The sequence below is a fragment of the Pholis gunnellus genome, assembly GCF_910591455.1.
Source record: "Pholis gunnellus genome assembly, chromosome: 12".
Taxonomy (NCBI): Eukaryota; Metazoa; Chordata; class Actinopteri; order Perciformes; family Pholidae; genus Pholis; species Pholis gunnellus.
The window spans coordinates 13816310-13831975 of NC_136539.1; the positions used below are offsets into that span (position 1 = coordinate 13816310).

At 38.4% G+C, this 15666-nt stretch overlaps 1 protein-coding gene across 1 annotated transcript; it reads left to right on the forward strand.

The window, feature by feature from the left end:
* Positions 1-784: 784 nt before the first annotated feature.
* Positions 785-2992, forward strand: fign (fidgetin; the record flags this gene model as incomplete). The annotated part of the gene is made up of 1 exon (XM_079170857.1): positions 785-2992. One exon carries the CDS (start codon positions 785-787, stop codon positions 2990-2992), a length of 2208 nt encoding a protein of 735 aa, XP_079026983.1.
* Positions 2993-15666: the final 12674 nt, after the last annotated feature.

The window sequence follows — 15666 nt, forward strand, 5'->3', positions numbered from 1 at the left end:
TTAATAGTCTACATTCTTTGAGGCTATAGTACATCCTCTGATAATCCCAAGCAGAATTATAGATGACAGCATGTGTAAAATCTTTTATTTGCAGATTGACTTTAGGATTAACTTGATTATTCATGTCATTCAAACCCTCAAGGCCAAATAGAGTGGCTGAGAGATGCTGCAGAGAAAAAGACAAGTGAAGCATGTTTTCTTTTTTTTTTCCTCCCCTCCCTCACTCTGTGGACTAGGAAGCAGCAGGCAGACTGGATGTGGATGTAATTCATGCTGGGCTGAGGGGTTTGTGTGATGAAAGCAACAGAGCGCTGCCAAGGAAGATTGCTTTGCTGCGCTCCTCCAAGCAGATTTGAAACTGTCTCAGAATGCCTCAGATGAGAGTTGGATTATAGACTGACCTGCTATGTCTGTGTCATTCTGCTCTGTGTTGGGTGGATTATACCACGCTAACCAGGTGTTGGGTCCCATATCTTACTCATACTGACCATGTTGTGTGTTCTGTTGTCTGTTTGTCATATGGGGGACATTTTCTGAATGCTAACTTTCCCTAATTATGTCAGAAAAGCTTCTTGCTTTTTTCTTTCATTTTCCCATCTTTTTCCTCCCAAACTATTGAAATTAAATGTATGTATTATATACTTTTTCCACAGTATTTTACTGTCACTATTTGATTATTGTGGAACAATTAAAATATTAGAATATTATTTTCAATGATTATTAATCATGATATAATGCTTACTTTGACATATTTCTTCCTTATGCACAATATCTAGGTTTAAAGATGCAGTGGACCCCAGAGCACACACAATGGGCAGAACAACACTTTGACATCTCATCCACTACCCGCTCGCCAGCACACAAAGTAGAGGCCTACCGGGGCCACTTACAACGAACATACCAGTATGCATGGGCAAACGATGACATCTCTGCACTGACTGCCTCCAATCTGCTTAAGAAATATGCAGAGAAGTACTCCGGGATCTTAGAGGGCCCAAATGAGAGAGCCCTGCTGTGTTCTTACTCTGATAGCACCACTGGACTCATGAATGGACGAAAGTCAGAGAATGAGTCCTGGCAGGAGGGGATTTACCCAATGAACTGTGCTCCAGATGTTATATCTGTGAGCAAAGCTGGAATGACAGCTGCCCTACCCCCTACAGATGTGTCGGCTAGCATAGGCACCTCCCCAGGGGTGGCCAGCAGCTTGTCTGAGCCTAGCTATTCCAGCAGTAACTGTGGGAGCCACACCGCCACTACTCTCCACTCGGGCCTCCCCTCTCAGGAATATACTGCCAGCTACAACGGCTCCTACCTGCATTCTAGCTACAGTGGCCAGAGTACTCCAGCCCTCCCCTCTCCTTTGCACAGTGCTGGGCTCTTACAACCACCACCTCCACCTCCTCCCCCTACCTTAGTGCCGAGCTACAGCGCTGGGTCTCCAAACCTTCCTAGCTACAATTATCCGCCAACAGGGTATCCTTCTCAGACTGCTGTTGGTCCTGGTTATAGCCCTGGGGGAGCACCCCCTGCTTCTGCTTATCTGCCATCCGGCATTGCAGCCCCTACACCAATCCCTCCTTCCACACTGCCCGGCTACACCTACCAGCCCCATAATCATACACCAATTGCTCCAACACCTTTGAATGGCAGCACATCCAACTCATTAAAACGAAAAGCTTTCTACATGAGTGGACATGGAGATATGGACTCTAGCTATGGTAATTTCTACAACCAACAGCGCTCATCACAGAGCCCGATGTACAGAATAACGGACAGTGTCTCAGACTCAAACAGGGGCAATGGCTTTGACAGAAATGCTGAAGCATCGTCTTTAGCGTTTAAGCCAACCAAACAGCCAATGTCTTCGGATCAACAAAGAAAATTTATTATACACTCTGGCAGAGCACTAACTCCTCCATCCTATGGATCAACCAAAAGCTCTGTGGGTGATCTCAGAACTGAGCCCTACAGCAAGTTTGGATCCCCTGTCATGAGCGAACAAACTGAAGAGCACAGACAACACCTCTCTCACTCCCTAACAGGGCCTGACATTGGTGCAGCTACCTCGTCCATCCATGCTGCAGAGGAACAACTGAAGAACAGTGACTCCAACCTGGTGGAGATGGTGACCACAGAAATCCTTCAGCAGGGCCCTCCAGTGGACTGGAGCGATATTGTGGGTCTGGATATGGCCAAAGCAGCCATCAAAGAGGAGATACTATGGCCCATTTTAAGGCCAGATATGTTTAGTGGACTTGCTACATTACCTCGGAGCCTCCTTTTATTTGGACCTCAGGGAACTGGTAGAACGCTGCTAGCTCACTGCATGGCCAGCCAACTGGGGGCTGCCTTCTTGCAACTCAGCAGCTCAGCTCTGGTCACCAAGTGGCTCGGGGAAGGAGACAAGATCATTCAAGCTTCTTTTCTGGTGGCCCGGTGTCGCCAGCCAGCAGTGGTGTTCATCAAAGAGGTGGACCTGCTGCTGTCAGACCAGCTAAGTGAGGAGAGCCCAGTGAATCGCCTCAAGGCTGAGCTCCTCATGCAGCTTGACAGTATTCTGACCTCCGCTGAGGACCATGTCCTCGTGGTCTGCTCCACCAATAAGCCTGAAGAGATCCCAGAGTCCCTACGGAGGTACTTTGCCAAGCGACTGCTCATCCCCTTGCCTGATGGGACAGCACGACACCAGATAATCACCCAACTGCTCTCACAGCACAACTACTGTCTTAGTGACAAAGAGATGTCACTACTGGTTCAGAGGACAGAGGGCTTTTCTGGACTGGATGTGGCTCAGCTGTGTCAACAGGCTGTGGTAGGTCCTCTCCACGGCATTCCTGGTACTGACCTGTCAACCATCCACCCCACTCAGATGAGACCGGTCTCCTACCAAGACTTTGACAGTGTGTTTTGCAAATTCCAGCCCAGCATATCACAAAAAGAACTTGACATGTACACTGAGTGGAATAAAATGTTTGGTTGTGGTCAATGAAAGAGACTCATCAAACACAATTTCTTGGAAAGCAGTAGTTCAATACAAATAAGTGTTTGGCCTTCAGTGAAAGAGAAAAATAATTAACAATGGTGACATGAAAACACTATATACAGTAAAAGGATTGTCCTTAGACAGAGGATGACAGTCTGGACATCACACATTGGTAAAAGTTAATTAAATGCTTTATATGGCTGACTTAATATGCTCATTAAAACTGTAACGATTTGGAAGAAGTTTCCCCCCTCTTTTTGTATATACATATATATATATATATATAAATATATATACACACTATTCTGCTGATCTTGAGATTTAGTTGCTATCAAGTGCCTGAGGTGGTGCTGTTAAGTTTTTTTTTTGTTTTTGCCTCACAATCTTCATTGGTGAACTGTGCTAATATATAAAAAGCTTTAAAATGAGACAAAAAAAAATGTGCTCTCTCTTTTCCATTAGTGTTCTACAGCTGTGTCTGTTTTGTGCTCTCTGTGAACAGTTGTGGTTACTTTGATTTATTGGTATCATTTCAGTTGGACTTCATTACCTGACACAGGTTGTATCAATGTGTAAATCCTTAAATTAACATGGACATACTTTATGTACATTGTGATTTGTTTTTTAGCAAACTTAAGGTGAATTTGGCTGCTGTACTAATCTCTCCACTAAATAAAAAAAACAAATACTATTTTACAATATGACTACACTCTAAACAATATATTACTATGTAATGCTGTTAGAATATCTTTTCAGTAGTAATTCACAGTGTTTCACATAAATGTAAAATTCTACCATTCATTTTTTTGATGTTCTCTATTTGAAAACTCAGGAAAGTGATGATGATATGTACAGTACCTCATAAGCGTGTGGCAAAGCACCACTGCAAGAGCATTTGGCTTGCATTTTAAATTCCATCATCAAACAAATGTAAGGCTATATAATACCTCAAAAAGCTCAGAATGAAATGAGAAGGTTCCTAACATGAATGTATAAGAGTAAATCTGGTTTATTTACGAGACAAAAAAAGTAATTAGTTTGGGTCTCTTTACGTTAGCTTGTGATGATGCAGAGCTGAGAGAAATTCAAAAGTTGCAGACCAACATCTTGGGGTTTAGGAAGACAGCTGCCCCAAGCTATTTCATTCCATCCTGCTGATGTTTTATCATGATTGAAACCTAAGGATTATGTATAGCCTAAGTTATTTTCTACCTCAGTTTGTTAGTTATCTCTGAAAGACAAATACATGAAGACCTGACATGGCACCTATTTCGCTTTGTTTGATGAGGAAACCTTTTGAGAGAACACCAAACAGTATTCTATTGTGAGCAAAATCTATTAGCTTTACATTCTGATAACTCCCAAGAACCACATGATGCACTTAAAGGGGAATACCACTGAATATCAGGTTTGGGATACACTATGCCTTTGCCTTAGGACAAATTGGTCTGTATTAGCTAACACTCACCAGTGGATGTTGTTGCCATTGCTTGTCTGGCCTCTGAATCTGTGATGTCAAGTAGAAATTTACATGTGACAGCATTTGCAGCTATGTTTTATACACATCATCCAGCTTAAAACCAATTCCATTATTTTAATATAAATAAAAAATAAAAAGTTGGTTTGTCTGTCTTAGGTCATAACTGTAACATTCATGAATTGAGTGGCATTCCTTTTTAAGAAAATGTCTTGAAGGCTAGTCTCACTGTACACAAAACTGTTACTTTTACTCTGTGTTGTAACTTTCACATTTAAATGTTATGTTTACACTTCCGTTCATCACTACTTGCTGCCGTTAACCAGTACATTTCCATGCAGCGTTTTTTTGACAATGAAAGAGCAGGACTGACAGCTCAATTGGCAAGTAAAAAATGTAATTGAATGTATTATGTCCTCTGAGCAGTACAGAAAGCAAAGCACTCGCACATTGACAAATGCCACTAAAGTAGATAGCACTGTAGGTGTACGTGTGCTGCAGAGGCACTAAAGGACCTTGTGTTTGTTTTTACAATGAGGTCCCTTCATCTGTGTTGCCTATTGCACATGTTGTACCTATTCTTTTTTTTTATACATTGTGGATATTGATTGATTGATTGATTGATACTGTACAAAAGTAGTTGATTGAACTTACATTAGTTTACTCATTAAAGTGTCCAGCAAAGTCGATTTGGAAGTTTCAAACTTGAAAAATGTGTAGTTACACAGAAACATTAGGCCAATAATAATGTGAAATACTTTTTTAAAAGCCCCTGAAATATTTTGTCATTTGTAACTGCACTTTGAGGTGTTTATTGGTTTAAAACTTCCTTGAAGCCAAAGTGAAACAGCTTTCTTGTGAATATGATGATTTGTTTTAAGAAGATGTGCGTTTCAGTGACCTTAATGCCACAGGGTGAGCTGTCGATATTGGAATTTGGCGATTTTGTAGCACTTCCACTAGGCATTGTTAAGTTATTATATCACAGTATGTAAAATATATGTGGGTTTTGTAAAACATTTGTAGTTTTTCACTTTTATCCGGTCTGAGTTTATGAACAGTCATTCACCCCTTCCTGGAGAACCAATGAAAACATGGCTAATTTGTGTATCTTTAAAAAAGCAATATAAATACCACAAATTGTGTTGTCAGACTGGACTATAATTGTTTTTGTGTCCATGATTACTAATTTTAAGAAGTAATTAAACTCATTGCAGGGTTTTTGACAAGAAGGTGATAAGAAGCCCAAAGTGCCATTAACAAGCTCAAGTTTCATGAGAATGAGAGGGTGACTGTTCATGAACTTACAGAGAGATGTATGTTAAAAAGGAGAAATGTTCCACCCAAATTAAGCAGTACTTGTAATCACTCTGACAGCAACAGGTCTTGTCACATATTTGTCTCCCTAACAGTGCAATAGAGCACAGTGTAACACAAGGCAGATGGATAAGATGTTACATTTGTATGTTTTTATTTGCATCACAACTAGAGAGTAAAAAGGCTTAAAGCAAGATCTGATATGAGGAGAACAATGGCACTTATTGAGATAGGGTGTATATTTCACATGCTAGATGTTATCAAAATAGTAATTTGGTATTGAGGGTGATGTATTGAAAGGGGCAACAGTCACAACCAACATATGAGCAGAACCTATGATAAGCACATTGAGTCTCACAGTTATGCCAACTCAGCCACTTGAATCGCTTTCTTTTTCAAAATCTGTCAGTATTTCTGTAATATCTTTTTGTTGAGAACTGCTTAAGATTTTGACTCCATCTTTATGTAGTTTTATAATCTGGTATTCTTTATAACCATTTCTACCTCATTGCTACATATTGTACATGTAGTACTTATGTCCTGTCATTTTGAATGTTATGCATTTGTGGATAAAAAAAAAAAGTTTAAAAAAAAGATTGAAAAAAAAAAAAAGCTTGCCCTTGAATCTGAGCAGTCTACCTCACAAAGACTGTCTTTACACTGTCAAGTACAAGTCACAGAAAAAATAAGGCTCCTTGAAGGCAGCGATGAAGTCAACCATTCATAATGAGGTACAGTTTATTTACAATACCACCTTTCCATTGAATTGCTGTAGGCTGTGAAGGTGTTATAGAAAGGCGCCAATGCAATTCTAATTAATTTCCTAAAAAGTAACAAATTGCTTTAATCCTTTTTGAATTGTTGTAGTGCACATGTTAACGTGTATGTATGTGCACTTGCAATCCACATACAAGTATGAGGGGACAACATTAAGATATGAAAAATCTGAGTTTTTACTTTTCATATTCATGTACAGAGAATAAACTTGCACATAGCTGTATGTATTGTACATTTGCTAATGATATACAGCATACATACAAAAAATGCACCACATACATGTTTATATGTGTGTATGTATTGCCATACTTACAGTAAAGTCGATTTAAATGTATTTTAATTTCAAGGTACATAAAGGTGATTGAAATACTGAATAAAGATGTTTTCTTTTTTTCCTGAAAACTGGACGCATTTTGTAACTGTACTTGATTAAATTCGCAATGGTGTGATTGATTTAAGCCTCTGCTATTTCCGTTTCAAGCTATTTCTTGTGGAAGACCGTGTTAGAGCCATGACAACTTAAATCATCATTTCTTTATTTCACTGGTGTTCAACAACAGTAGAGTGAATAATTCAGTTCGCAGCAGTTTACAGAGACTGATTTCAAGGCTTACTTTTTTATTGCAGTCCTCCCACCAATACACCTTGCATGATTCATGATAACTTATTAACCCATACTGGCTGTTTTTTGTTTTTTTTATTAGGTAATGAACAGCAATGTTTAAAAATCCTCTTTCATTATTAGGTAGTAGGTGTTATATGCATGGGATGTTTCTGTGCAAATTAACATAAATGAGAAAAAGTACCAGCATATTGTGTCAGTGTTGGTAATTCTCTTTTTTATCATGTGAGTTTGTCAATATAAGCTGTGGGTGGAGTTTATAAACAGAACTAACATATATCCACTATTTCATGCTTCCAAACATGGGGTGGAAAACACTGGCTTTACAGAAAAATACATTATACCTGTATTATGTCCTGTATTCTAATCATTTGGGGAAAGATCCATTCTTTGCACTGAAAATTGTAAATAAAATATGTTTTCATTTCCATAGAGCCTTTCTAAATAAAGAGTCTTCGATAATGTGGAGTGAAATTACAGTAATTAGTTTACAAAAACTAAGGAGTGTGAAAACGGTTATTTCCTTTTATCAGTGCGCTGTCAGTGTATGAATACTCTTCCTCACAAGCGTTGCTAAGCTTGTCAAGGCGAGAACACTCAAAACATTGCAGTCTCCCATGGAGAACCGTCCTTGGAGAATCTTCACAAGTCGTATTCAGCGAGGCTATTATTCTGAACATTGCCCCACAAAGTATGCCTTTAAAGTTAACTCTATTTCTGAATTAGAAACTTTTTTACATTTTTTATTAAAATAATCATTCTAGTCACATTATAATGAAGCCTGTCTGTTTTAAACATGTTTTTTTCTTTTAATCTAAAAAATCTAGTGAAATCATGATCTTCACAATATCTGAACATTCATTCATTTTTGTGAGCCTTGACATGCAAAATGATCCATTCAATAGTAATATGTGTCAAACACACACTATTTACGACATGGCATACTGAGATGAGGTACAATTACTTGTTTTTAACTGAACTACCGCAAGTTATTCATCACTCAAGTACATTTAAGGTATATACAGTACATACATATATACATATCCCTTTTCTGTTTACTACAGTACTGAGCAGTATTAACTTTTCCATTAAACTTTTACACTGCTGAGCTCAGTGTGATGCACAATAGCATTCAGCTCAACACAACTGACATTCTTGTACATTCAGCAGTCAGTGTCTAGCAAAACAGAGATTTGTATATAACAAACACTTTCAGGGTGGACTGGTGGAAATACAACAGTACATGTTGTTGACACTGTGAAAAAACAACTTTTTATTGTGGTGCACATTGGACAATTTATTGTCAGAATAACTAGAACCTTGAATGAAATGTGTTGGGCGAGTTACCTTTTGAAGACGTTGTGATGCCCCATGAAACAGTTGTGACATTTGCACTCACAGTTTAGAGAATGTTAAGACTGACACCAAAGTGATTGAGAAAAACTGTAATCATTGCTAAATTAACTGTTGGTTTGTTTAAGTTTATTTGCTAAACCTAAGCTAAGTTATTTTGCTAAACCTAAGCTAAGTTATTTTGCTAAACTTAAACTTAAGTTTTAGTTTAAAACTTAGTTTTTGAAAAAAATAAGCTTAGCAAATAATCCAGCAAGCTACGTAAATTCAGACTGTATAAGGAGGTAAGTATCTGGACAATGCAAGTGTATGTGATGACAACTGAATCAATTTTCCATAATATGATGTATAGATATAGATAAATAGATAGATAGATAGATAGATAGATAGATAGATAGATAGATAGATAGATAGATAGATAGATAGATAGATAGATAGATAGATAGATAGATAGATAGATAGACAGACAGATCATTCTAGCAGGCTCTTTGATTCTCTCCACTGAATTTTTAAACAAGTGCCCATTTGACCAGGAGGCGGAAAAAATCAGGACTGATAAGAGAGAAAATAAAGTTGAGTCAAACAAATTACACTCAAGTTATTAGTGGCTATTTTGTAAATATCAAAGATCCACTTGTCCCAGTGTTCTGTGCTTCATTTGCATTCTGATGAAACTGGAGTGGATGTGTGTGAACTCGGAGGTTATCTGTGGTGCTGCAGCGCTGAGCAGCCGAATCAGACAGCTTCGCAACCGCATGGCTCAAGAGGATGAGCCACAGACCTCTCTCAAATCACTTCCTTCATAACAATTAAAATATGCAAAGTGATAATTTTCCTTAAGTAGCCTTAAATGTGCAATCTATTTAAATGTGAGGGAAATTGCCTAAAGCTTGCGGTGTGTGTATATGTGGGGGGTGGGGTGGGGAATAAATTATGCAAATAACTGAAAGGACTCTTGAAAGCCTAATTTTTCTGTAATAAGCATACAGTTTCATTTAATTTTTTGCTTCTTATTAAAAGTGACAGTTCTTTTGCTCTGTCTGATGGCTATATCTGACACAAGCCCATGGAACTGACTGCTCGACTAAATGGTAAAGCATTTTTGTAGCTTTTAGATGATGGTTACATTCACAAAGTAATTATGCACTAGAGGGTCCAGAAATAAGGTTTAATTACACAGTAATCGCTTCTGATGGACACTAGGAAGTGTGAGCACTGCCAGACTGCAATCCATCAATGACAAACCTCTGGCCAGTTTTAATTCCTCCTCATTTGCATCATAACCCCAGCACCAAGTTGCACAAATGCTGTTAAATGTTAATAGGACCTGTCTCTCTACTCAAAATGGATGCTTAAGCCATTTCAATTCTCCCTTTCCCTCTATCTCTTTTTCTCACTGCCTCTCTCTCACCCTCTCTCCCTCACAACACACACACACACACACACACACACATTCTATCTCACATAGTCCATATCTTGCCTCTCGCCTCAATTCTCACATTCTCATGAGTCTTCACATAAATAGCCCCCCTTCAGAGGGGAAGCTGAGCACAGGAGACAGTGCACGGTCACTGCTGTGCTAATTGGGAGCAACATGTAAAGTTTTATCTCTTGAGTGCGAACAAACCATACAGACAAGTATACTTCCTTGCCATGTGTGTGTATATGTGTGTGTGTGTGTGTGTGTGTGTGTGTGTGTGTGTGTGTGTGTGTGTGTGTGAGTACAATTGTGAGAAACAGTCTGTGTCTCACACACACATATTCACACAGCTACTGAGCAAAAAGGTTTGTTCACACCATGTGAGGGAAGGCCCTCAAGTTATACCGAATCCCCATCCTAGGGGACTGGAAGAAATTATGTTTTTATTAATTGAAAATTGTTATGGGAGCGACGGACACATTTCTGCTCCTCTTCAGAATTTTATAAGGTTGATTAGAGCCAGTATGTATCATTATCAGCCCGCCTCCTTTATATATTGTGAGTATAGTACTCTATTATACACAGGGCATGCCAGTGTACTGCAGGGTATTTAAAATGCACCCTGCAGCTTGCGAAGGGTGGACATTAGACCCAATGGACCACTTGTGTAAACAGAGTGGACTGCGTTTATTTATTCTAATAACGTGGAAAACAGCACATTTTGCACTTTACCAATCCCTGCAACATCAAAGCCACCATATACTCTTGGATACTTATGATATGACCTTGTTAATCCCCAGGCATTCAAAGCAATTTTATCTTGATTTGAAAAAATAATGAGATATATGGAAACAAAGACAAGAAAAAAGTCAAACCGTGACCCATGAATATAATTAGTGTGTGAATGTCTTCAGCATGATGTTCAGCAAAACATTTAACCAACGTAAATATTTACTTTAACAATCATCCAGAATTGAATTACTGAGAATATAGATCACAAACAAGAGAGAAATTGAGGCTTTAAATATTTTCTGTGACTTAAAAGTACATATTTTACACCAGTGCTTCCAAACACTGCAAGGTTGTTCATTTTTATAAAGTGTAATCTACAGTGATTCTGAATCCGTATCTCAGGTTTCACATGCCTAGGCTATGTAGCTAGCATTCCAATTCCAATGGCATCAGTTTATGCCTCAAATCAAATATTTTATTAATGGTGCTATAATGTATAAGTATTGATTCCAGTGGTGGTCATATTTAAGAAGTGGTGTTTCAATATTTTAGTTTAGAAATTCTACAGTACAAAAATACTCCAGTAAAATCATTAAATATCATTACTGATGAATTGACATGAAAGCAGTGTTTGAACTGTAGCAAAGTGGAGCAAATAACACCTTCACATACTCTTTGGTTTAGATTAAACAATGCATCATATTATATATATATATATATATATATATATATATATATATATATATATATTATACATGTAAATAATCTGCAAACCAACTATAGCTCTGAAACAAATGTACTGGAGTAAGAAGATATTCAAGTCCCTCAAAATCATACAGAACTTGAGTTGATGTACTTACAGTAGTTAACTTACAAACAATTCATTTGAGCTGTAGGCTTAAAATGCCCTTCTGACCTTCTTCTGCTAACTATTCCCTCCGTTTTTGATGCTGGTTTGTGTGTTCATCTTAACTCTAAACTCTATTTCCACTTGCGGTTTTTCACAGAAAATGTTCTGTGTCCAGGTAAAATACAGAGGTATTTGAGAAACTGATGATTTTGGTCTCCAATTGATCCATTACCACCTGCCACAAATGAACTTCTTACCCTTACAGAGACAGCAAGTTGTCTGACTCGAGGTGTAAAGGTCAGCATTTTTACATTCAAAAGCCTGAAATTGGCAAAGTGAGGAACAATTCAGCTAGAATCACTTGTATTTATAGCCACGTATATTAGTGTTGCAGCTGCGGGAGAGATGTCCCTCTCTGTCAGCATACACTCAGCTCGATAACAAGCTGGCCCCCTGCACCAGCGTGATCACGTCTAAATGTCCTCAGGTCAGCGCCATCAACTATCCACTTCCTATGTTTATAACAAATTCTGGGCTGTGCACTGTAATATGGCTTTACAAATGCAGTGCACTCCTGTGTGTGATCTCCACTATTCAGATAATTCCTTTTCACATTTTCGCAAAGTGACCAAAGTGGCATGTAGTTACCATTACTGTGTGGTCCTCTTTGAAAAATATAATGACGGGATGACACACCATTCCTGTAACACCAGGCCAGTGCCACGGGATGAAGTCAATGGAAAAACAGGAGGGAATTTATTTTAAATTATTTTATCTCTTCTTCTTTTATCCATTAACGAGTGGAATAACATCACATTATACTTGGTGGCAATTATCTTTCTCTTTAGCTGTTGAGAAGTGCATCATTGTATTAAAAATATGTATACATTAAGACATGATGAAATCTCTAATTAAATGTAAAACCTTGAACCAATGACCAGTAGGTTGGAATGAATGAGCTTTATTAGAGTTTTATAATTTCTTTATTTCAAAGTTGACACTTTTGAAATACCATCACTGACACATGGAGGCTTTGACTGGTCGTATTGGTGGATCTCTTTAGTGTGTCTTAACCCCTGTCTGGGAACAAGTGGAGCTAATGGGGAGCAAAGACAGAGGAGTACATGTCCAATAGCCACACATCCTCCAGTCAAGGCAATCATGGGAAACACAGAACGTCACTCTTTCAATTTCATCCTTTCCACCGTTCGTGCCGCCCTCTATAACGTCATTATCTCCAGCAGATCTGCAGGGTCCTCTGACAGGGCCATGTTATCCAGGCACCGGGGAAATGCAAATTGATTTCATATCAGCCATGGCATTTTTAAGGCCTCCACATGTTACATAGCCTGTCATTTCAGGCACAGATATGAAAATCAGAGGGAAATGTCAAACTGTGGAGGGACTATATTATACGCAGCGTGTTGTTTACTCAGATCACCGGCTCATGAAACACGATACTACTTAATGCCACGTTGTCAGTTGACTTTTTAAGAGGTCTCTATTATGTTTTTGATCTATTTGAGTAGAGATAGTTTTCTCAAATCAAATTAACACAATTTACAAACTAGAATATACACAATTAATGTAATGCAACAGCAGAGGACAAGAGAACAGATGTTGAAGAAGGGATTGATTGATCCATAAAGGCGATGTCACACGTTATTAAAGCTGCTATAATATATAGTATTAAGTTAGCAATGGATCACATGGCTACTTATGTGTGAAAGAGGTAGCTCAACGAGACACACCCACAAACTATTTTCACTTGACTCTGCAGTTTCCCTCAGGTCAAAGGAACATGTTAACGTCTTTCAACTCATTGTTTTATTTTTCTGATCCGAAACTCAATTGCTTCGGTTCAGTCTCGCCCAGAAGGCAAAAGAAGTGAAGCCAATGCCGAAGTGCCTTGAACTTGCATTCTTTCTAATAGCCCACAGGGGTGACTTCTCTGGTTGCAAAAATAAGTATTTTTGTATTGAAGCGTATGAGAAAATTACCATGCGTCTCATTTGAATTGTTGCCTATATGAGTAAACATTGTCTCACTGTCACGATAAAGCAGAATATGCTTTAGGCCGAGGCATCATTGTTAAAACGCTGTCTAGTCTGGGAGTTGTCTCTCGTCTCACTTGTGGTTAAAGAAACCAGGGTGGTGACAACAGATGGCGACGGCCAAACATGCCAAACGCTTGACTTCGAAACGGCAGTTCACAAACCAATGGGCGACATCATGGTGTCTACGTCCTCTTCATACAGTCTATGGTCTCACCACTCACATTGTGTTGTTTCTGGCCACAGCAGGTAGCTGTTTTTAGCAAAAAAGTTTGCACTGCCAGCTACTGGACGAGCACCAATGCACAGACAATGCTAGTAACTAGCTGGTGAACACAGGAGAGTATTTAGCTAAAGGTCTAGTTATTTCCCACAGAAGCTGGTAAAGACCAATAAAAGAGCAAAAGGAACAGTGAATATTAAACTCACGTTCATCAGGTGGCTCTTGTTGTTCTACCTCATTTGCTCTGACCAACTGAAAAAAACATTTGCCTGGTAAACAGGCAAATGTATGCTAACAAGTTAGCCATAACTTAAAAGGTGATAATATATCAGTGTTGTATTTAGAGCTTGTTTCTGCTGCCTTCAAGTGGACAAAAAATCTGTTATTGCAGTTAAGACAAATAATGTATAGCCTACTAATAAATATGGATTGCTGTTGTCAAGAATTATCTGAGTCTAGCTTTCAAGCATAACCTATTTAAGGTACTTACTGCAGGATGAACATATATAGACTGAGAGGGAGGTACAGAGAAGAAAGAGTAAAAAGCAGATGGCTAAAGATGAAGGTCAACACATATTGAGAAGTTTGTCAAAATCTGATGACATAACCAATCTGTAAGCTGTTATTGCACCCAAGCTTGAGGTACAGAGAAACATATTGAAATTACAAAAAAAAAAAACACTGCAGCTGCCAGCACACTGCCAGGAATGATTGCCCCAAGAGTTTTTTTCTTGCTTTGCCTCTCTCTTTCTGTCCCTCAACCACCCCGTAATACGCATGGCTGCATACCAGATGTGAAGAGAGGCATATCTGGATTTAATGATATTACAAATGCTTTTCTTCATGCTCAATAATAACTCAATTTTGATTGATACAAAACTGTCAGCGCCTTATCTTAATACAAATAGCGTTGTCTGTCATCCGGCATTGAGTCATCAATTTTAGCCGGTGATGAGGCTCGTTTGCCTCACCTAATCATCTGTCTCGTTGGGAAGCCTCTGAGGCTGATCAGATAGCACTTGTAAATACTCGCAGCAACAACCAACACAACTCGAGCTTTCAGGGAAAATTGAGTGGGCCCCATTATTGCTTGCACTCTTAGCAATGTCCGAGATTTCTTTTTGTACATAAAGTAAAGCCTGGAATAAATCATGCAGTACACCCACATTTCTATTGATTAAAGCCATTCCCAAGCCTGCATCTGGTGAATTGTCCACAGAATAAAGAGCAGCTTTATATTTTGTCCTGTCAAAATGTTAGGTCATTTTATCAAGGCCAGCCTGTTCCATACAATAGCACAGTAAGTCTTCTGTTGAAAAACACGGAGAGGCAGAGAATGAATTCTTGTATTTTCTGCAAAAGGAACCTGCTGTCCTTTATTTCGTCCAGTAGATATTATAGCTAGTACTGTGAGTAAATACCATTTTTTTTGCCATATACCCAGATCTTTTTTTTTTCTACATAAGATGGGCAAGTTAATTAATTAAAATGAGTATATGGAGCAACACTTTACTTTAAGTCCCCCCATTTATCATTCATAAGCAGAATATTAACGTCTTGTGAATTGCTAATATACACTAAAATGTAGCTGTAAGTTGATATAGGTGTATGTTTATTTGTGTATTTGTGTATAACTCCTCCTGTGGGCATCCCTAAGTGGAAACTGATGTATGAACAGATAATAAATGATAGTAAAATACAAATATATCTTCATGGGACAAGTTATAATTGGTGAAAAATACTGTACATTAATAAACACTTTGTAACTGTATATCTGCTATATTTTATGAACAGTTTATTAAAGTAAAAATTGAAGTTTAATATTTTGAGACTTTACAATCATTTTTAGTGAGTT